The 23,919-nt window shown below is 42.1% G+C and overlaps 2 protein-coding genes across 8 annotated transcripts in view; both read right to left on the reverse strand.

Moving 5' to 3' along the window:
- Window positions 1-2,765: 2,765 nt before the first annotated feature.
- LOC131131504 (uncharacterized) lies at window positions 2,766-6,967 on the reverse strand. 3 transcript variants are annotated; one of them, XR_009130198.1, is made up of 5 exons: window positions 6,408-6,967; window positions 5,267-5,515; window positions 4,420-4,602; window positions 3,948-4,011; window positions 2,771-2,859 (listed from the first exon to the last, which is right to left on the reverse strand). XR_009130198.1 is itself a non-coding variant. In XM_058076256.1 (4 exons), the coding sequence occupies exons 2-4, from the start codon at window positions 5,446-5,448 to the stop codon at window positions 3,681-3,683; spliced, it is 696 nt and encodes a 231-aa protein (XP_057932239.1). In that variant the 5' UTR covers window positions 5,449-5,515; window positions 6,408-6,967; the 3' UTR covers window positions 3,612-3,680. The 3 variants fall into 3 exon arrangements, 1 of the variants encoding a protein (XP_057932239.1); XM_058076256.1 differs by lacking the exon at window positions 2,771-2,859 and having other exon boundaries at window positions 3,612-4,011; XR_009130199.1 differs by lacking the exons at window positions 3,948-4,011; window positions 4,420-4,602 and having other exon boundaries at window positions 2,766-2,859.
- Window positions 6,968-10,565: 3,598 nt separating this feature from the next.
- The window catches only part of LOC131131254 (kelch-like protein 25), a 34,347-nt gene continuing 20,993 nt past the window's right edge, over window positions 10,566-23,919 (reverse strand). For 2 of the 5 annotated variants that reach the window (XM_058075781.1, XM_058075782.1), the window contains 11 exons: window positions 22,721-22,928; window positions 21,496-21,601; window positions 20,084-20,329; window positions 19,648-19,737; window positions 19,318-19,481; window positions 17,929-18,076; window positions 17,190-17,386; window positions 16,537-16,642; window positions 16,302-16,445; window positions 15,815-16,218; window positions 10,574-14,549 (listed from right to left, as the gene is read on the reverse strand). In XM_058075781.1, coding sequence (XP_057931764.1) covers window positions 15,832-16,218; window positions 16,302-16,445; window positions 16,537-16,642; window positions 17,190-17,386; window positions 17,929-18,076; window positions 19,318-19,481; window positions 19,648-19,737; window positions 20,084-20,329; window positions 21,496-21,601; window positions 22,721-22,902 — 1,770 coding nt within the window. In that variant the 5' untranslated portion in view covers window positions 22,903-22,928 and the 3' untranslated portion in view covers window positions 10,574-14,549; window positions 15,815-15,831. Of the gene's footprint in view, window positions 14,550-15,814; window positions 16,219-16,301; window positions 16,446-16,536; window positions 16,643-17,189; window positions 17,387-17,928; window positions 18,077-19,317; window positions 19,482-19,647; window positions 19,738-20,083; window positions 20,330-21,495; window positions 21,602-22,720; window positions 22,929-23,919 lie in introns of all 5 variants that reach the window. The other 3 variants (XM_058075778.1, XM_058075779.1, XM_058075780.1) reach the window with 3 other exon arrangements.

Here is a 23,919-nt window from a genome sequence, read left to right on the forward strand (position 1 = left end):
GTGAGAAAGACACATGCGAAAGACAGGGTTGGATGGAGGCGGCTGATTTGCCGTGGCGACCCCTGAAGGGAAAAGCAGAAAGAGAAGAAGAAAAAGACACATATGCACACATATACACATCTCAAATTAAAAGGGACAAAATACAAAACACTCAAATATGAAAAAATATATACAAATTATAATTCTGTGTACCGATATGGACCCGACTGAAGGGGGTTGGACATCGGTGCCATACGGGACGCGCCGCGCCCGTACTCACATGATCCAACACAGGAGATTTGTCCCTCGGGAGTGACATTCCCTACTGGATGGGGCGAGTGCATTCCCTGGTGCCCCTTGGAGGAGGCGTGGGCACTCGGCCCTACACGCCTCACTCCAGGGGGTGATTTCCATCCATCACACACATCGTGTGATGCCGGGCATGATGACACAATGGAAGAGCACAATGTCGCCTTCATCAGGTTTATTTGAGCAACTGCAGGAAACAACATTGTGATGCATCGTTTCAAAATAGGAATGCCATCTTAAAGTGCCAAATCATTACAAAGAAAAAGGTTGGAAAAATATTGGTGGTTGTCTCCATACTTTTAAAGCATACAAATTCTTGGTTACATTTCAGAGAACAAAGTTACAAGTTCACAACTGAAAGCGCAAATGCTACAGCACTGCCAGCTGGTGTAGCTCGCTCCTCGACCCTTGACAAATACCATCGTCATGCTAACGTGGATCTTTACTTGTCATGGCTCACGGTTTGGCACAATGTAAACAACACACGTGAATAAAATCTCATCTCTACGTGAAACAAACATCTTTAAAATAGATTCTCCTTTCGTTTGGAAGTATTTACACACTCACACTATGTACATGTTTCAAGGTCAGCCACTCCATACGCGACCTTTACAAACGGACACGCCTGAGTTTTACAGCAAAGACCGGCCGTTCACGTCTACTTTGAATGTTTCTATGTTGTCCGGCAGGAGGCTTCAACACCCAGCGAGTTTCCTGAGACTACCTGTGATGCTAACAGGTCAAAATACTTCTTCTAAATCGATCTGAAAACACAAGGATGCCGATCTTGTTTCAATATGACAACGCTAATTGGTTAACACTTTGAGCATACGGGAGGCGCTGTTACTCACTATCAGCCCTGGCTCGCCGACAGATATTTTAGTCAGCGGGTAAATTCATCTACTGATTCATTTCTTTCATTCATGGACTCGGAAGATTAAACAGTTCATACTGTCCGGCCATCCGTTTTTTACACCGCTTATCCTCACTATAGTGGTGGGGGTATGCTGGAGTCTATCCCGGCTGTCTTTGGGGGCGAGAGGCGGGGTACACCCTGTACTGGTGGCCGGCCGATCACAGGGCATGTATCGACAAACAACCGTTCCCACCCACATTCATACCTATGGACAATTTGGAGTGGCCGATCAAGCTAGCATGTTTTTGGAACTGGGGAGGAAAGCGGATTACCCGGAGAAAAGCCATGCACAGGGAGAACATGCTAACTCCACAAAGAGATGCCCGAGCAGAAAATCAAAGCCGGATCTTCTCGCTGTGTGGCCTACATGCTAAACACTCATCCGCCGCGCGGCCCAACATTCATACCCTGTGTCATGTGTATTTTGGAATTGGAATTTTGTCATCTTTTGAGACGCCTGTTTAATATTTGGAAATGAATGACTTGAATCCAGGACTGGCCGCAGCAGAGCCCCGCCAGGTGTCGACTAGCAGACGTGTGATGTCATTTAGCGTTGCAATGAGACAACGTTTAAAAAAATATCCCTCTGTCTTTGTTGATCGAAATGATCCAAAGACAACAAGGGAAAGAAGAAAAATAAGTCTTAATCATCATCACAAAAAGTACACAAAACCTGGGAGCCCTGAGCGTCGTCGACATGCTTGGTTGACACCAGACGTGCATCGCCTCCTGTTATTGCACAAGCGCCGCCCATAGAGTGTCACGGTACACCTTCCCAGACAGAAATGACTAAACATTTGTTTACTTCTCTGCTGTCCTCCTCATTCATTAAGAAGAAAGACACGCCCCTGAGGTCAGAGGTTGACCTTTGAAGAGATAAATCATCCATCACTAGGCTCACCTCATCAGCTGGGTGGAGGTCAAACTGCGACTACATGTCGTCTATGGTCAGGAAGGAGACAAGATGGCTGCCAAGCTTCGCCTGATTGGCTGCCTGTTAAGAAGCTTTTAACGTGTTCGCTGAGAAGGAGGAAGAGGAGGTGGGACGCGTCCTGGCATCTCTACGTGTCTCTGGGCTCCAGTTTGCAGGACAGGTCGAAGAGATGGTTCTGGTTGTCGATCACCTGCAGCTGTCGCACGTACACTTTGGTCTGCAGGTGGGATGGCGACGTCTCCATATCCATGGCTACCAGAGGTGTCAAAACTTCATTAGCATTTATATTGTATGTGTGTCTGTCTGTGTGTGTGTGTGTGTGTGTGTGTGTGTGTGTTACCCAGTTGTCCACTACGGTATCTTCGTATGCTTCGCACCATGTCGGCAACTTTGTGCTGAATACAAAAAATGGCCAAAGGTAAATGCCACCATGTACCGACAACTGCAAAGCATTTTTTTTTTTTACCATCTTGTCAAAATTGACCAGCTGGCCGTGAAAAGTCTTACAACTCTCATGAAGAAAAGTCTAATCTGACAAGGAAACAAAAGAACAAATGTTGGTACTCCACACCTCAGTGTGCTTGTGCATGTGCGTGTACGTGTGCGTGTGCGTGTGCGTGTGCGTGTGCATGCCTTTAAGCAGCAGAGGAGTGAAGGGGATGAGTGGAGGTCTCAGACTGGTGATCAGGTCTCTGTAGAACTTGTGATTTCTGGAAGGATCCTGAGGTTTTACAAAAGAAAAGAAGACATCAGACGAGGGACGAAAAACAAAAACAACATTGAGTGAAGAAAAATAACCTCACAGCAACGCTTTCAAACTGCTGAAACTGTTTCCGGAACTTCCCTGGAAGACCCTGATGTGCGCACGTACATAGGTACATGTGCACGCACGCACGCACGCACGCACGCACGCACACACAACAACAACATCAGGTTTGTTCAATTGGAAAATAAAGTAATTGTTGATTCAATAAATAAATCAACTCTCTCATGATCAGCAGGTCTAATGGTCTACCAAGTCTGCACTACTGGAACGAGACCTTTATCCAGGGTACCACTATAGATTCTTCCAATGAAAGAAAATGACTTAGACCGGTAGAAATGATGAAAAACATAAACAACCTCCGACGTGGTCATCACATTTGAGCGAGCGTTGGAAGTGGGAACATGACATCAGCATGTTGTGTGAGGTGACATTACCTCCCAGGTAAGGTCACATGACGATGTCCAGAGAACACAAGGCTCACATGTACGTTTATGCACGTTTGGATAAGTACTTAAAGTCATTTTCTAACAAAGAGATCAAATTGAAATAAATCTGTAATACAGCGGGGAAAATAAGTATTGAACACGTCAACATTTCTCTCAAAAAACATATTTCTAATCGAGCTATTGACATGAATTTTTCACCAGATGTCGGCATCAACCCAAGTAATGCACACATACAAAGAAATCCAAACATTTATGTCCATAAATTAAGTTATGTGTAATAAAGTGAAATGGCACAGGGAATAAGTATTGAACACGCGTACTGAAATTTATTTAATACTTAGTGCAAAAACCTTTGTTGGTGATTACAGCCTCAAGACGCCTCCTGTATGGAGAAACCGGTCGAATACATTGCTCAGGTGTGATTTTGGCCCATTCATCCACACAAACTGCCTTCAAATCTTCAAGGTTCCGGGGGTCTCTTCTGTGAACCCGGATCTTCAGTTCTTTCCAAAGATTTTCAATTGGATTCAAGTCTGGTGATTGACTGGGCCATTCTAGCAGCTTTATTTTCTTTTTCTTCAACCAGTTGAGTGTTACCTTGGCTGTGTGCTTGGGATCGTTGTCTTGCTGAAAGATCCACCCTCTTTTCATCTTCAGCAGCCTGGCAGATGACAGCAGATTCTGATCAAGAATGTCTCGATACTTTTCTCCAGTCATTATTCCTTCAATGATATGAAGTCTACCGGTACCACATGCTGAAAAACAGCCCCACGCCATGATGCTCCCACCTCCAAACTTGACTGTTGGTATGGTGTTTTGGGGGTGATGTGCAGTGCCATTTTTCCTCCTAACATGTTGTGTCTTATGACATCCGAAGAGTTCAATTTTGGTCTCATCTGACCAGAGTATGTTCTCCCAGAATGTCATGGTTTATCCAAATGTTGTGTCGCAAACTCCAAACGAGCTTCAACATGCTTCCTCTTCAAAAATGGAGTCTTGCGTGGTGTGCGTGCATGGAGGACATGGCGGTTGAGTGCATTACTTATTGTTTTCTTTGAAACAACGGTACCTGCTGATTCCAGGGCTTTCTGAAGCTCTCCACGAGTGGTCCTGGGCTGTTGGAGAACCCTTCTGATGATTGTTTTGACTCCTCTGTCTGAAATCTTGCGAGGAGCACCTGGCCGTGGCTGGTTTATGGTAATGCCGTGTTCTTTCCACTTCCGGATGATGGCCCCAATGGTACTCACTGGAACTTTCAGAAGTTTAGAAATGCGCCTGTAACCAATGCCTTCAGTGTGTTTTGCAACAATAAGGCTGCGTAGGTCTTTGGACAGCTCTTTGCTTTTACCCATCATGCAATGCTTCTTGTCTAACACCTTGCTGGTGAGAAACCTTTTTAAAAGGCATTAATCAGGACTAAACCGGCTGATATTACTTTGCACTAATAGGGGACAGGTTAACCTTCGAAATACTGACAAACTCCAGCTGCTTTCTTGGCTTTCCAGACCTTTTTACCCCTCCTTTTCTTCATGTGTTCAATACTTATTCCCTGTGCCATTTCACTTTATTACACATAACTTAATTTATGAACAGAAATGTTTGGATTCTTTGTATGTGTGCATTACTTGGGTTGATGCCGACATCTGGTGAAAATTTCATGTCAATAGCTTGATTAGAAATATGTTTTTTGAGAGAAATGTTGACGTGTTCAATACTTATTTTCCCCGCTGTATAATGACCTCCATGTGGCCGGCTAACATTGTACTGTAACAGCCGGAGCAACCTTTACAGCCAAAGCATTAGTCATGGCACTCGTGTATGAATTGCATATCTTTTGTCATCTATTCATTTATCCTGTGTTATTGTGCTACATGTATGAAGGCCATCATGTCATTTACTTGAACAAGTCTTCCTACCTGTGAAGAACGCCGACGCCATGTTGTTGATGGTCTGCCGACACAATTACATGAGTCCTTCCCCGGGGGCCGACAGACTGCTGATGGACGCAAAAGGTTGAAGCGCCAGAAAATGCCGTCTTGTGCATGCAATAGGTGAAACTGTCCACTGGAGAACATATGGCATCAGATGACGCTCCCATTTGGAGCTCATGTTGAGATGGATGCAGAGGGATCCCACGGGCTGTTAAGCGACAAGCGGCTTTTCATCTGTAAGAAGAAGTTGGAAGATTAGCTGCTATTCCTTTGCTGTAATGAAATACTCAGTTTTATAAAATTCATTCCTGCATTGAATACTTATAATAATAATAATACATTTTATTTGTATAGCGCTTTTCCAAATACTCAAAGACACTTTACAGAAGAATGGAGTTGAATAAAGTAAGTAAACAGAATAGAAGACACACCAAAATACAACATTCATTGGTTAATACACAGTTAAAACATGAGTAAAAGCGGGGCGGGGAACAGCAGTCAGATATAAAAAAGTTAGACATTAAAAACTGATTTAAAGAGGTGGGTTTTGAGTTGTTTTTTGAAGGTGGGAAAGTCAGAGCAAGCACGGAGTGAATGGGGCAAAGAGTTCCACAGGGTGGGGGCAGCGATGGAGAAGGCTCTGTCTCCCCAGGTTCGGAGCTTGGTTATTGTAATGATGCGGTGTACAGAAGTTTTTTAGTCGCCATTAAAATAGACCGAATAAGGGAGAAGGGTTATGAGTGTGCTTTCTCTTCCGTTGTCACAATGATGCTCAAAGATAAAATCAGCGGCTTACACTCACCTAACACCTAACACTCACCTAACAGATGCCTCGCCTCTGATGGCAACAAGTTCCGACACAAACTTAACACGCCATGCACGCGACGTAACCAGGACATCAAGGGATTTTCACGTCAAACGAAATAATTCCAATTAAACCACTTTCAGCTTCAGTTGTCATTGACTATGACGAGGGTAGCGAAACATACTTTTAAAAAATCGTTGTCAATTTGGGCCAAAGTCGTTCACATTATGTTATGGATTGCAATTGAACCGGTTGAAACAATTGCTTCCGTCATTTCGAGCATTCTGCACGCTCAACGTGACTTAAAACTTTGATACTGACCTTGTAGCATTGCTTGTGCGTCGTCTGAGTTACATGGCAACTCCAGTGTTCTCCGTCAGGGTGTTGGAAAGCCGACTCGATACCGAATTAAATTGGCGCCAATGAAAACGATGCTGATGCAAGACAAACCGTTTACTTCGGCACTTCTCCACGGTCGTGGCGGTGTTAACTGTCACTATTTTCAGCCCCAAACCGTGGTAAGGGGCGGCCTGACTTCGTCAGAGAAAGACAGATGGTTGCCTGCTGCTTCCGGTCAACTTTTTTTTTCGACGAGCCAGCAACGACAGAACAGCGCGCGCGCGCACGAGATCCCCGCACTTCCTTGTTCACGCTCAACCCGCCCCACATAGCTGGCCAAACACATGCCTGTAACAGCGTTGAAAACTTCAAAAAATTAAGCAATATACATGTAATATATTCTAAAGCATTTTCAATAAAGAGTTTCAACAATCACGCTCTTAGTTTTACAAACAGTAGACGGCATTCCCTCTAGAATACTTCAGCTTGGCTGCCAACAGATTGACACAGCGTAATTGGGATCGTCGGCGCCATGTTCCGGACGAAACCAGGAAGTGCAAACAGGAAGTTACAGCGCAGATGTGACGTCGTGTTTCACAATGATTTTACACACTATAACAAGAGAAATAATACTTTATACTTTATACTCCTGAAGCACCTTGGGCACTGTTCGTAGGGTGCTGTAAAAAAGGAGGCTGTAGTGGTAGGTTACCGGGACATAACTCACCCCGGAACTATCGATAGGGAAGGTGTTGCCACCTGGAGGCGTAAGCGTGAGGGACGGGGGGTTTCCGGTTCCTGTGGTGGCCGTGTTGCTAAAAGGCTTTGACGTAGCAAGAGAGTGCAAGTTGATGTTGGCAAGAAAAATAAAGTTTTCTCCCAAATTTGACACTCCGCCTCCGACTCCAGTTCTCCGGCGCTTCAAGGCATTATTTAATTTGTTGGATTTCACGTAATGTCACCACTTACTGGCGGATCAGTACGGTGGCCTGTGACGGACATACATAGATGATATCAGCCTCTATCGTCCCCCTGTGGCCACTTTGAAAACACACAAACGTCTTTTTGAAGTGTACTTTATTTTGGACTAACAAGTATATGTTGAAATCACACAAATGACACATGATACAGATAACATAGCCAAGAGTTGCATAAAAGTAATTTTTAAGGAGAAGAAATGAAAGAATTGAGGCCCTTAATTGACATCCTCCCTCGCCCGCATCATAATCAGCAGTTCCTTCTCCTCTTCATAATGTAGCCGATAGGCGCACATCCCAGCGTGCTTTGCGGTACTGTCTATGAAAGAAATAGCTGTTAAATTACTTGTTTTAAGCAACGTAAATAGGTTATTCTTGCACACGACTGACCAAGTCTGTTCTAAATCTATCTATTGTGTTGATGTTTGATGGGATTTTTTTCATGACACCGTGACTGTAATCCTTATGCTGGGCAATCATATACTGTGTTTTTTCAACGGTAAAGTCGTGGCTAATGTAAGCTTTGTCTTACTCTGCTGAAGATTGCGGGACAGTGGACTGATGGCGACGGCGATGACTACAGAGCAATATGAAGGCTGCGGCCGCCGGCGCCATAAAGAGCAATATGAAGCCGGCGGCAGGGCGCAGACTGCAGCGGCCGGCGGGCAATCTGTTGTCAGCTGCCGGCTTGCGTGAAAACTGGAAACGGTGGCCGGCCGGTGGGCAAACTGGAGGCGAGGGTTGGAACCTGAGGCCAAGCATCAAGCTAGGTCCACCAATTTTTCACCATATCATCAGACAATTATTCTGCACGAGTGTGCAAAATTTCAGGGACGGGACTCAACAGGAACCATGTTTTCTTCCAAAATAGATTGACCACAAAGCCGGTCAAAGGCCCTAAAAAAAACAAAACTTTAATAAATTCATCAAGCATCGAGCTAGGTCCACCAACTTTTCACCATATCATCAGACAATTATTCTGCACGAGTGTGCAAAATTTCAGGGACGGGACTCAACAGGAACCATGTTTTCTTCCCAAATAGATTGACCACAAAGCCGGTCAAAGGCCCTAAAAAAAACAAAACTTTAATAAATTCATCAAGAATCGAGCTAGGTCCACCAACTTTTCACCATATCATCAGACAATTTTTCTGCACGAGTGTGCAAAATTTCAAGAGTCTAGCTCTAAAGGAACCTTGCCTAGTAATCGAACAGACTGCTCAAAGGTCATAGGTCACCATCAATTTGTTGAAATTAGAAACACTTTTTCTTGGAGTTTTTTTTTCATTTTTCAATATGTTGCAGACAGTATCCCATCAATTAGGAAGATATTGGTCCCAGCTCGATACAACCTTTGGTTAGCTAAGTAGCTAACCAAAGGTTGCACAGATGTGAAACTGTGCACACTTGCTTTATATTCTTTGTAGATGTTCTGTTGCGTTTTTTGACACATTTGAACATTTTTTGTCCGATCGGCGGGGGCGTGAACATGAGGAAACAACGAAATTCCGATGCCCGCTGGTCGAAAAGTACATGTCCGACCGACACCCGACTGATGTCGATCCGCTCATCTGGAGGCCCCCAACAACATACTCGAATTTCAGACCTCTGCGTTGTCTGGAAAAAAGATTTCTGCAGATCAGGTCTGAAGAGCACGACAATGACTCTCAGAGCCTTTGTGGCCATTTCAGCCAGATTTGGAAAATAAAATTATGATAAAAAATGAATGGACTTTCTTCCATTGGAGTCTCACGAGGCTGGAAAGACAAAACCTCTGAAAAATATGGGGTCGCTGGGGTCATTATGGGCCTCGCAGGGCGTGAAAAACTGCTTTCCCTCCAAAAAAACCCTCTTTTTTCCCATAAATCTCGGACCCTTTGATCCAGGACCCTGATTTTTTGATATATGTATCAGGGGCTAGCCGCTGACCTGTGTGCCAATTTTCAAGTGTCTGGCTCAAAAGGGGGCGTGGCTAGACCTGCAAACTCATTAAATTGAGGCCTGCTTGAGGTCAAAGGTCACCCCTTTCTGAACTAAAATGGACTGACTTTCTTTCATTGGAGTCTCACGAGGCTGGAAAGACAAAAACAGAAAAATGTGCGGTCGCTGGGGTCAATATGGGCCTCACAGGGCGTGAAAAACTACTTTCCCTCCAAAAAACCCTCTCTTTTCCCATAAATCTCGGACCCTTTGATCCAGAACCCTGATTTTTTGATATGTGTATCAGGGGCTGGCCGCTGACCTGTGTGCCAAGTTTCAAGTGTCTGTCTCGATACGAGTCGGGGGTGCTCCCAAAAGCCCGTGCCCACTTATGGGGGGGGGGGTCGTCCTCGGGAAAAATGCCGTAGGATGTACCGTTCGAGTTATTTGCTTTTGGTACGAGCTACCAAGACCTCCTTCACCCCTATACCTACACCTAATACTATGTCGCCATCTGGTGGTCAATTAAATGTACTGCAGGCGAATACCGACACTTTCTGGTCATTCCTATGTACTGCAACTCCAACCATGCAATGTCAATGGAGGATGCGTTTTTTCGCCTATTACTCACCAATGGAAGCTCGTATCTAAACGGGACCCACTTCCACCTACTCTAATTCGACCCCGAGCTTTCTGTCGAGACCACTGCCAACGCTCTACGACTTCCGGTTTCCGAGATACGACAGTTATAGGAGCAGCTATAGGAGTCTATTTTACTATTGTCTTGTAATTTTATGTAACTTATAACCTTTGTGTGACTATTTATTCGTATATGTTAAAACTTTACATTCCATGAGATAAAACTGAACTATTGACCTTTGTGTGAATGGGCTGACATGGAATTGCCTTATGTAAACGAAATCGGTATTCGTTTTGTCCACTAGATGCCGCCATAGTGATGAATACAAATAAAGCTTTTCTGCTGTGAAAACATGATGGCTGACTCAACGGGCCTGTGTCTCATTGTAGTGTGCGCATCGGCACGTGCCACTGAAAAAAATAACAACTCCAAGTTGACAGACCCTACGGTTCTGGAGTTAATTGTGAAAACACTCAAATGAAAACAAGAGGTCCAAGCATTAGCCTGCAATGACAAAAGGGTTGAAATCCAGTAAAAATGTCAACTTTTCAAAATGAAATCTGACATAGATTTATTCAAATGTTAACGAAAGTCATTCAGGTTTGAGGAATTTTACATCTGAAAATACATTAACTCATCCCAGCCTTTTTTTCAAAAGCCACCCCCCCCCTCTTGGTACCATTTTTTATGATTTTGACTATTTTTCATGAACACAGAATATTGTGTAGTGGGGCTATATAATAATAATAATACATTGTATTTGTATAGCGCTTTCCAGAATACTCAAAGACGCTTTACAGTGAAAAATAAAGTTGAGTAAAAAGAGATAAGACACATTAAAATACAACATTCATTCATTCAGCAAGGTGGCTGTGCACTACTGCCACTTTGCGACCAATTCTATTTTTACAGTTTAAAACAGCACTAAACATGAGCTCTTCTACTATACGGTCAGACTTTAAGTGATGTATTTAAATTAAAAAAAAGTGTGGACTACAAGAAACAAACTTGTTATGGGGCATTGAAGCACCCATTACCTGTAAGGTACTCACAAAAATAAAGTAAAAGGATTAACAATGGAATCACATGTCAAGTGTATTTATCTTTAGACATGGACCACAAAAAGACTTGCTGAATTAAGACCTTTTTCTTTGATGGCGTCAATATAAAGTAAATTCATAACAGACTACAGTCCAATCAATACAACACGCACATACTGCAGAGGACTTTCAAATAATGGCGCATTTCAGAAAAAGTGTAAATAATGCATCCATGCCAAGTAAATGGCACTATTTGCCTCATGGGTGTAATGAAAACACTGTGTTAGCTTGGAAAGGCCAACAATCTCTTACTGAAAATGTCAGAACAATAGTCAGCGTGCAACATTTCAGCCTGAGCATCGTGTTTTCAACATGTTTGGACAGACAGGTTTACGAGTCCATCCGCATTATTTTATGCTAACAGTTGTGAAATGAGTCTAGGAGTCTCACAGACAGTTAACCACAAGTAGATACCAACAATTGCACTTCCAGTGCTGGAGAGAGCTATTAGCGACCAATGAAGGTTTAGCTAAGTCCAATCGATCTCAATGACTTCCATCAGAGATGTGCTGAAATTGTTGCCATATTAGGCTCCAGGCACTCTACCTGGACAGCTAAACGCTCCTCACACAGAAACGAAAAAGGTGGCATATCTAGCAGATAAAAACAACAGGGTGCATCTGTTCCAAGTGAAAGGTCTTCTGAGTGTGTTGTATCTCTGTGGTAAATAAGAAAAGCCATGTTGCCGTACTTGTCTAAAACTGAGTGGAAAATAATCTATTTCAAAACAAACACGTAACAAAGGGTGCAATGTTTAAAAGTAAACAAGTCACATCAAAAAAAGGTGAGCAGCAGCCCTGGAAAAAAAAGACTGCTGTGCTCATCTGTTGGTCTGCTGGCTTCACTGGTTACAATTTGTTGTGCTATCAGTGTACTTCAGAGCTGCTCTGCTTCGCTTAACAAATGACATGGCTATTCTCGAGTTTTCAGTCCTTCTTGTGCATTCCAAAGAAGCTCCAAAAACTTGTGATTTTTGTTTTGCTTACTAGCAGTGACTAGGTAGTGCTCGTGCCGTTCATGTACATTGTAAAAACAGGTTAAAAAAAAAAATATTGATATAAAATTCCTGTCCATGTTGGGGCTATGTGCAGTATCTCACATACATGATACACCTTCCCATTATAGGAACCATCTGATCTGATCTTCTCAGTGGACGATACTGTAGAAATCAAAAAGTTGGTGTCCATTAAGAGTTGTCAGTGCGCTACAAATGTACAGTCCTCTGAAAGGTAACGCAACCATGATTGTATGAATAGCTGGCAACACAAGTCAGTACGTAGGCGTTTTGCTTGACTGGACCATACAAATTTGTGTGCCACAGATTAAAAGTGTTCAATTTGGTGTCTCATACTGGCCACAGGATGTTCAACTTGGCACCCCATGGCAAAGAACTTAGGATAGAGAAACTGAATTATTCCCCGCAAACACCGCCTAGCCTAGAAGAAAGTCCTAGAGCAGTTCTACTTCAAACATTTTGCCAGGGTCGACCAAACCAGAGTCCTTGTGCTCCCCAGTTGCCCTTAAAAAATGACAAGTGCTTCCGACATTGCTGCAGAGGTTGAAGAAGTGGGGGTAGTACTGCCTGCGGTCAAGCCTGATCATGGTAGTGTCATGGTATGGGGTGGTTCAATGAAGGGAAACATGAATTCCAACATGTACTGTGACTTTCTACTTTTGGAAAGCGTGGCAGCTTGAAAGGAAACCTCAGAGACGACAAACTGCCTGGCCGTGGCACACAAGGTGTCTAACTTCCACCAGCTCCAAGACGTCCTCTGGATGAATGGAAGAGGATTCCGGTGGAAATCTGTGCAGTAAATTCCATGCCCAGGAGGATAAAGGCAGTGCTCACATTAAATGTTGATACTTTGGCCACAATTTGGACTTTCACCGTTCACTGTCAAAGCTGTCCGTTGCAGTTCCTTTCCTGGAATGAAATCCCCTTCCACAACCTGGTCGGCTTGTGGTAGTCCTATTACCACAGTTACACAATACGGTGAGATGAAATTCAAAGCATTTAAAATTTCAAGTAAAAACATTTCCCGTTTGGTGACTTTTTGGGGCAAATTGTTCACATTTATGGCTTGGGAATTGTTACCGGAACAGGAATGTAAACAAAAGACCTTCTATTCACTTATGAGTGATCCATTGGTTGCTCATAGGTCAGGCGTGTACTTGTGCTGTACCGCATTATATCACAGAAAAAGCAACTGTGTAAGTCTTCTTCATTCCGTAAAGGGGCAGTTTGTACAGCACCCTCCAAAAGCATTTGGACCAGTTGGGTCAATTCCTTCATTTTTACAAGAGGCTGGAAAGATGTCAAACCAGAGAGCAACGTTTCAGCTTGTGTTTCCTGGCATTTATGTCTGGATCAGAATGCACGTTTGAACAAAATTATCATGTGACAGACAGCGTTTTTTTGGTTGCCCAGGTGTAAATAGCAATTTCAAATCGGGGAGGATAGGTTTTGCCTCACTAGATTTACATTTAGATCTACATTTAGAGGTGAAAACAATATGAAAACCAATCACAGAAGATAGAAAATCGATCACAAACATTGATCATATACACTACCACCATCTGGAATGTTCCGGAAACTAAATAACGGACATCTAACAGGTAGAGTAAGAAAAACAAAGAAAGAAGGTGATGACAGAAACATTGTGAGAGCCCTGAAATGACGGTTAGTGACATCCTGCAGAGGGCAGGAGTGAAAGTACCAAAGACTACTCTTCACAGAAGACGGTTGGTTCAATGGCTACACCACAAGATGCAAACCTCTCATTAGCCGGAAGAATAGGAAAGTCAGGCTAGAATTTGCCAGGATTGGGAATGTCACGGTACCTCACAATACGATATGCAATACATTAATCCCTCGTTTATCGCGGTTAATTGGTTCCAGCCGCAACTTCAATGAGTGAATCTTCATGATCGAGGATTCCTCGATACATAATACAAAATACAGTTAATATTAGAGCCATCTAAACAGGAAATAACTAATATTAACTTTAGGGGTGTTATCATCAGAGAAAATAAGCCATTTAAGACAAGCAGAATTAATAGCGGACAGGAAGAGTTGAGTTTTAGTTTATTGTGAAATATGGCCACAACAGTAACACGTTTATTCATGACGATGATTATTATTATTATTATTGTCCCTGTTGTAAGATCATTTAAAGCTGTTCAAGTCTGATACCTAGTTTACACTACATTCACAAGTTGAATAGTGGTCTTTAACAGTATTTGGATTTTAGTTGGTTTAGCCTTTTTTATGCTTGAAATTGCGCTAAGGTTTGATATTCATCTTTGATTTCAAAGCCAAATGTTTGGACAAAAAACAGACCTCGCCGTTACAATACCTTTGGAGGGTGCTGTATAACAATTCCAAAATGGTTTAAGATTGTGTGTGTACTTTCAGTCCCAGCTAGGAAACGTCTGTAGGAAGGATTCCCGTCATTTCTTTTTAGCCAGCAGCTGATGACATACACCTCTGGAATAGACAAGAACAGAAAATATGAAGACTGTCAAACATGATGAGGCTATGGTTGATCTGCAGAGTTCATATAGACATCCAGGTGCTCACAGCACGCAATAATGTCTCATTCACTTTAATTCAATGCTCACACTGTATGCTCATACACAGGGAAAGCATCAAGTTAATTGCTCCCGTATGGTTGTGACCTCCAGCTACTTTTGATGGCTTTTCGCTATGTCAGACAACAGTCAGTGAGACTTAGTCATGGAAAAAATTCTTTAAAATGTTTAGATTTCAACTCTTATGAGCTACTTTTGTTGTCATCATTATATTTGTCCAAACCGATGTACCTGTAGTTCTACCAGGCATTAAATTGAACCAAAAACTCGAGAAAAAAGGGTGGTCTAATTATTTTTCCCATCACTGCAGATCAGTGGTCTGGGGGCCACTTGAGCGGTAGGAATACGAATAAATATAATTGAACTCAATTCATCAATCATAATTGAACTTTTGAAATAAAAAATGGGAAAATCAGCAGGGAAAGGGAAAAGTTGCAATGTAACAAAGAAATTTAATTTTACAAAAATAACGATGTAATATTATGAAGAAAAATACATAATTTTAGTACATTAAGCATAAAGTTGAAATATTAAAGAGAGAAGAACTTTTTTTAAGTCGTAAAGTGATAAACAACAGATAAACAACCCTAATCCTTTTATAAAAATAGGGTTAGAGAAAAATGTGTAATGTTCTAAAACAGCATTCTAAAAACGCAGCAAAAATTGGAAAATCAGCAGCCAAAATATTTTGGGAATAAAGTCATAATTACAAGATAAAAATTACAAAAAGAAAAAAAAAAAAAACACGTGAAATTGAAAAAAAACAGCTGTTTAAATATTTAACTATTTATCAAATATCAATAGGAAAAAAAGAAGTAGTTTCACGAGAATAAACTTTATGAGGAAAAATAATGCTATTTTAGCTGCATAGATTTGAAACGCAAGTTGTTTTCAAGAGGACAAAAGTGGCAATTTCACAAGAATAAACTCTCAATGTTTGATATCAATGACAAAATGTGTTATTTTTTATGATGTAGTATGAACAAACACGACACATTGAAGGTGTGGTGTTTGGGGAAAAAGTCTTCATGTCATGAGAATAAAGTGAAAATATGGGAATATAGTCGTTCATTCAGAGAAGAAAGAGGTAGACACACTGATAGATACAGCAGCTAGCCACACATACTGACAGAACCACTTTGACCATCAATCACAGTTTACCTCATGCTGGCTCCCACTTAGGCGGGTAGATGTTTCCACGTGCTGACAAAGGCGGTAGGGATCAGGGAATAAGGCACGGTAGTGATGGAGTTCCAACTGTCGGACGTTGGGTCGTAACAATCCAACGTTTTACATCTCTGCGTGCCAAAGTAACCTCCGACCACATACAGCTTATTTCCCGAGGCCACGGCGTGGCAGCTCATCCGCTTGGCCGTCATGTCGCCCACGCGAGTCCACTGATTCATTTCACAGTCAAAACGATAAGCCGAGGCAGCGGTGAATTCAGTGTCACCACCCATTATGAAGATCTGGCTCCCTAAGACGGCGGCCGCCGTGTAGCGCCACGGTTGCGGACACTCGGCTGCAGTAGTCCAGCGGTTCCCAACTGGATCATAGCATTGGACCTAAATCCAGGAGACAGACTTACATGGAAATCCCAAACCTGCGCTAGCTTTCTTTCGTCTCCCCCATTATATACTTCACCAACCTTGGATGCCTTCTCTCTGTGTATGGTGGTGCCCCCAAAAACAAACAGTTTTAATTTAGCACTGACCACTGCTGCATTACTGACGCCGTCTCCTAACGGAGCCATCATAGACCACTTATTGCTGACGGGGTCGTAGCGTTCAACCTAGCAAACAAACACACAATAACCAATAACAATAACCTGAACGTGCATCAGGATCAATTCAAATTCATTGGATCGTTTACTTTTCCCTCACCTGTTTCAAAGAGACGGATGGAGAAGCGGGGAAAACAGAAGCGATGGCTGTATGACCACCAACCACATACAAACTGTTCTCCAACTCAGCTGAGCCGTGACCAAACCTGAATTAGAAATGTCCATTTGTGAGTGGAAAACGGGTTTTGGTACAGTATTGGTCAACTGTATCATTATTTAGTTGTACATATGCACAGTATTGTCCAGATCTGGTGAGAAATTGTCATACACTTATCACTTAATGTCATATGAATTCAGGGCCCTGAACTAAATTCAACCATTCCTTTTCTATAGTGCAATGTTTATACCCCAGGGATGTCCAAAGTGCATCCTGGGGGGACAATTGCGGCACGCAACACACGTTCTTAAAAATGTAATAAATAAATAAACAACCATCAGCAAAAATAGAAGAAAAAAAAATCAAGATTAAAGTGAAAATGTTGAAATCGTATCAGGAAAAAGTCATATTTTTATGAGAAGAAGGCTGAAAAGGCTGCACACTTCAGTCGATTGGAGAGACTGGTCACAGTATCTCAACTTTTTGCCCTGTTTTTTGCTATAAACAAGTGTAATCATAGAGAAAACACATTTGTATTTTCATCCGCATCTCACTGGTGTACATCATGTAAACGAGCGACCATCACTTGAACTCACCTTGCTATCAGCATCGGTGCGCCTTTTGACCATTCTTCATGGACGGTGTCGTAGATCCAGACATCCTTTGACACTCCATTCTCCGATCCTCTTCCTCCCGTCACATAAACCTTACAGCCGATGGCACATGCACTGAATTCCTTTCTTGGGCTGGGAAGGTCCGCCTTTGGAATGATCTCCTTGGCTTTATGGTCAACCTTGAAATGCGTGTGCCAAAGATGGTTTTAATTGTTTATTTATCATGCAAAGTTATAGCAATGTAATCCACGACATCGGGCTGTAACTGAAACACTTTTGGGATGACCTGGGTACCTTTGAGGATAGGAAGGTATATGAAGGTCGGGTAAAATTATTTGACTTATCATAATTAGGACTTTATTTCCATATTTTTTTTATTTTATTTTAGTAACACCTTTATGCTGCTGCTACTACTACTACTACTATTACAACTACATACATTCATACACATGTATATATACATATACACACATGTATATATACACACATGTATATATACACACATGTATATATACACATACATACATACTGCAGATTCTTCCAATTGTGCCATTTTACCGTTTATAGTACAGTATATTTTAACAATGCAACGTGGGATAACATGATTGTCAGATTTATTTATTTTTTGCCAGAAAATGAGGTTCCACTGTATTGAGTACAGCTCAAACTATGTGTTCACATATAACATCCAGACACGGTATCCATCATGCGCGTAACTTACCTGATATATCTTGTCGCACATAAACGTCTGGCCTCCTAATATAAGCAGCGTGTGCCCTGCCTTGCGTGGTCGTGCACAGGGGCTTGTCACAACCCCATCATTTTGAAGAATTCTCTTTTTACATTGCATCGCCTCTTCTACAATTATCCTGAAACAAAAGGGAACAACATTTCTGCATGATTCAACATCATCAAACATATTTACACTCATTTTAAAGCGCTCCTGACACCAAATAAGGTATGAGGTAATTTTGTTGTTTTATCATGCAAAATAGCAATGAAAGGCTTGAATGTTGACACATTGACCCTTTTTGACATTTTTCACCACTGAAAAACTGGAGACTGGAGTAGGTGTCATCACTTGGAGAACACGCCCTCTCAGGACGATGCATGGAATACACTGTTTTCACATTGCTGTGGTGCATTTTTTTGTTGATTTGATGTTGTTTTTCTGACATTATGACCACTCGCTGTGTGGCAGGTTTTTGCTGGAACACTTGAAAAGACTCATTAAGCCTGGTCACACTTCCAAAAGACGCAAATCTTCTTTCCTTTATTTGGACAAATACAAAGACGAACAAAAATTGCCTAAAATAATTTGACAATAGCACTGTATGCTATGAGCCATTGATGTAAGAGGATAAAGGGAAAGTGTGCTTTCAGGGGGAATTTTTCATCATTCACAATCCTTATGTGAAACATAACATATTTCTTTCCCTTTTCTGTGCATTATAACTTGAGAAAATGAGTTTTTCATTTTGAAGCTATAGCCCCCACAAAAACGCCAACAGTCTTCAATTTACATACTTGACTTGGATATTAGCCAAGCTACAGCAATATTGTTATTGTGGCAGCTAACATGATAAGCTATATTTATCTGGCAGACTAACATGACGCGTCGCTAATCGCTAGACGGAAGAGTGGATACCTAGCTCTCCATTTGGCTACAAAGACTCAACAAGATGCTGGTTTGCCGTCACCATTTTAGACCTGAGGACTGGAGCACACTTGTGCTGGAAGACACAGGCATCTCAAGGAGAGCGGACATAAGTGTTGTCGCTGTATCTATGCTGCTGCTGTTGACGGAACTAGCATAAGTATGTGTATCAATGCGCCTAGGAGTGACGTTTCGGTCGTGATTTACTGCAAGATGCTGTAGGTATTACATGTTATCATCAGTGTACATGTTAATGCATGATCACAGCATGTATATATCAAACCGTGCAACATTGTTAGTGAAGCTGTGAAATTCAAAGCAGGAAGTGGTAAGAGATTAGTGTACTTTGATTTCTCTTGCTTTTGTTCAAATATGTTATGGTGTCATGAGCACTTTAGATAGCACGCAACGAGATTGACACTGCCACATCAGCTCATTAGCATTAAATGTTACCTGCTCCTCTTGTCGGCCATGACGAGCTCTTCACATGCTACGGCCTGTAGAAGACATTCCGAAGGCAGAAGAGCCAATCTGATGCCCCGAAGCAGCTCCGGTAAATGGTGACGCCGGCAATCCAAGTCATACCGAACCCATCGCATAACAGAGTTAAAAACGACCTGCAAATAAAGTCATTCAAAACAAAAAGAAACAGGACAAACAACAACAGCAAAGCTCAATAAAACTATGTTGATTCGAATGACTGCATTTCAAGGTATAATTGAAGTCTAATATGCTATCGGTTGTTACGATCAATTTCAAAGCGACAATGAAGTAAGTAGTTACCTGCTCATCTTCTGTCTCCAGCTCGTCACTAAGTATAAGTTCCAGCAGCTTCTCTTTCGTTAAACTATAGAAGTCCTCAGACACCCACATCTGCATCACAGTGAACACTGTTAGCAATAATGCACTTGTTTGACCGTCAAATGTGAGAAAAGTCTCTTTTCTCCCTGAGTTGTTGGCTCCACAGCAACAAACATTCTGGTTCTCTCATTATCGTGGGAGTCTGTTGTCGGTAGTCCTCTGTGATTGCGTCAATATCACCATCTAACATGGCGGGTTTGCTCTCATAACCCTAACCCTAACATAACTTGGACCCAGTTGCGTATGTGTGTTATGTGTATTGAAGTAAAACAATTAGTCCATTATGCCCTAGCTGCGGGAAGACCTGAATAATTATAGGTCAGAAGGAATATGACATAACGTAAGCAGGGCCGTTTACCGTTTCATAGTGAAGAAGGCACATCCTCCAAGACAGCTCGTACAATCTCTTACACTGGTGGGCATCTGATAACAGCATCATTCCCAGGCAGTTGGAAGAGTGCAGGTTTTTTTCTAAAAATTCTGCTGCGGCATCACAGATGTCATGAAACTGCAACATGTCCCCTGCCTCTAACAGTGATTCTGCATTCTCTTCGTTGATAACGACACGAGATGTGTATGCAAAATCCAGCAGAAGTTCCAAGACCTGAAAGAGCAAAAGAATATTGTTATAGAGCTGTAACAACAACTCTGGTTTTCTATAAAAAAAAAAATAGGCATTTCCGATAATTATCAGCCCGATGTCAGGATAAAAATGCAATATCGGTTGACACCGATATTGGATTTTTTTCTCACTCCTAACTGCTGTAAAAATGCTGTATACAACACTTTTGTTTTCATTCCACCACAGGAGATATGTAATGTTACACATATTGATATTGGCTGATATCGGGATTGGAAACTGAGATTTGGACAATATCGGCATATCATTTTTTTCATATAAAAATAAATACTACTAGTAGATGTCAAATATCTGTGTCATTACATATTGTTTATGGTCATGGACAAGGGAGAGCCCAGCCACCCTGTGGAGAAAACTCCTTTCGGCCGCCTGTACCTGCGATCTTGTCCTTTCGGTCACTATCCAAAGCTCATGACCATAGGCGAGGGTAGGAACGTCGATAGACTGGAAATCTGAGAGCTTTGACTCTCAGCTTAGCTCTCTCTTCACCACAACGGACCGATGTAGAGACTGCATCACTGCAGACGCCACACCAAACCAAAACCCCTCAACGCCCTGACTGGGCCTAGATATTCTGTCCATAAAAGTAATGAACAGAATGGGTGACAAAGAGCAGACCTGGCAGAGTCCAACCCGCACTGGAAACGGGTCAGACTTATTGCAGTCTATGCTGGTCCGATACCCCGTACTCCCAGAGTACTCCACACAGAATTCCCAGAGGAACACGGCTGAATGCCTTCTCCAAGTCCACAAAACACATGTGGACTGGTTGGGCAAACTCCCATTCACCCTCAAGGATCCTGCTGAGAGTGCAGAGCTGGTCCACAGTTCCACAACCAGGACTAAAATCACACCGCTCCTCCTGAATCCGAGATTGGACTATCGGAAGGATCCTCCTCTCCAGAACCCCTGAATAGACCTTGCCAGGGAGGCTGAGGAGTGTGATTCCACGATAGTTGGAACACACCCTACAGTCCCCCTTCTTAAAAGGGTGTGCACAATCTACATTAAAATTACATTTGTAAAACAATAGATATAAAAAGTTAGAGGTTATCAGTATCAAAAAAAAATTATATCAATAGCAATGTGAAAAACAAATTTATTTTTAAGTATTATTGAATGAAGTGTACCTCAGGGTGTATGGTGTCTCTGAAATGAACTTCACTGTCCATACTTTCTCGTAGCCCTCCGCTGAACATGGCCTCAAAGTAACGACTGCATGCTGCCAAGACTGCCCTGTAGATACAAAGTCTTACTGACAGGCACCTAAAAAAACTTGATGTGAATGAGTCAGGCAGTCAGTCAGTCAGTCAGTCAATCAATCAGTCAATCAGTCAGTCAGTCAATCAGTCGGGCTTTTATGGATCTTGCGGTCATAATTTGTTTCCAAAGAAAGTATCAATCTATCAGCCTAAAGTGTTGATATATTAAGTCCCATTCAAATCCCCTGTGTTAAACCCAGAAGAGCGATGATGTCAGCTTGCCACTATTGAACATTCCTAGCAAGTTACTGAGGCTTTGACACCTTCTTCTTTCGGTTTATACAGCCAGTGCAGGAGAGACAATGGTGGCAGTAGACATTACTTGCAGTGTCACAAGATCCCACGACATTACAATGTGATGAAAGTTCACATTTAAAACAATAAAAGTATTACCATAATACATTAATTCATTAAACTCCATTCCATTTTCTTCTACTTATCTGGGTCACAGGGGGGAGCGCTCTCATTCAGGAAATCCAGACTTCCCGGTCTTCGGCCACCTCCACCGGCGTGTCCTTGGTCTGCCCTGGGGCCTCCTAACGGCTGGGCATGCCCGGAACACCTCACCAGGGAGGTGTCCAGGAGGACTCCGGACTACTTGCCTGGCCGAGCTCCTGACCCCATCTCTTAGGGTGAACCCAACCACCCTAAGAAGGAAACTCACTTCGGCCACTTGTATCCACAAGGTCGTTTGTTCAGCCACGACCCAAAGCTTGTGACAATAGGCGAGGGTGGGAACACAGATCGACAGATACGTATATTGAGAACTTTGTCTTCCGGCTTAGCTTTCGCTTCACCATGACAGTCTGGTACATTACTGCTGATGCTGTGCCGATCCGCCTATCGACCTCATGCTGGAGGTGCCGAGTCTCACCCCAGAAGCATATTGTGAGGTTAATGTATGGCTCCAGTCCTATCAGTCAGTCAGTGTATTAGTGAGTTAGCATGTTTGTGAGTCAGTTAGTCCTCAGTCAGTCACTCCCTGAGTTCCTTCTGGAATTACTCTGACATGAATGTATCACATCTGATCATAAGCTATTCAAACAAATACAATGGTGATAAATGCGTTTCAAGCAGCAATCATCCCTCTTACCTGTGACACGGAAAGGAGCGATCCCCAGCCCACAGCGTGACATCTGTAAACATGCATTGTTTCCTCATTGTGTTCAGGTGCGTCAAGACGCTGTCAGGATGCGACGGCTTGTGGAACAGCGAGATGTTCATGGATCCTGTGCTGGTGCGGGATTTCCGATTCTCATGAACAGTCACCGACATGGTGGCCGTCACCACCCAGATGTCTACTGATTAACATTAAGGATAGAGAAAGAGAAGAGAAAAACATGTTGAACGATACTATATGTACTGTACTATGCTAAGAAGTTATGTATATTTCAAGAAAAAATCCATCAAAATGCAAAAATATATTATTACTAATATGAATTTTGGCCTTTGCTCTTGTTCGCCCTGATTTGTTTTTAACTTTCCAAATATTTAAACTTTCTTCTTCAATAATCTTTGGACATTTTCTTTTTGTAATTTCAGGACGTCTTTCCCATAATATTTTGAGTCATTTTCCAAAAATTACAAATGTATTTTGTCTTTTGTTTTTCATTACATTACAACTATAAGAAATTGTTCTTTAATATATGTTCTTTTAATATTTCTATTCCACTAAAATAATTTTTTTTTATCGGAACATTAAAAGTTTATACTCATAAAACTGCTTTTTTCTTAACATTTCGACTTTATTCTCATAAAGTGACATGTGACTTTGTAACATAATCTTTTCATTGAGATTATTTTCCAAAAACTGCAATGTTTTTGTTATGCTAACACCAGCTGCACTGTTGGATCACAAGGAGGCTCTAATAGAGCTTCAAAATGTTAGAAGCAGCAACGGGAGCGAGACAATAAAAGTAGCGCAAGTCATTTGTTGCAAACAAGCATTCAACTGAAATAGCTGCCACCAACTTGTACCACGGCAGGGAATAGCTGATTACTAAAGTATTTGTTTGCTTCTTTCGGCTGTTTCCAGCAATGCAATAGCAACAACAAACAGCCAAAGGAAGCAGGCCCACATTGTGACCATCATACCACCACACCATATTCAATTAGCCTCTTAAGGCATCAATCAACTCATTTGATGTTAAGTTCTGGGAAAGGCATTCTGTGTCGCTACGTATTCGTTAACAATTGAGTAATAACTTACTAACGATTTAGCCATACTTTACATTGAGCTGCGGAGATTGTCATTGTCACAACATTTTCAGCTGCAACTAAATGAAGCTAGCA

This window comes from Doryrhamphus excisus, chromosome 6 (assembly GCF_030265055.1).
Source record: "Doryrhamphus excisus isolate RoL2022-K1 chromosome 6, RoL_Dexc_1.0, whole genome shotgun sequence".
NCBI lineage: Eukaryota > Metazoa > Chordata > Actinopteri > Syngnathiformes > Syngnathidae > Doryrhamphus > Doryrhamphus excisus.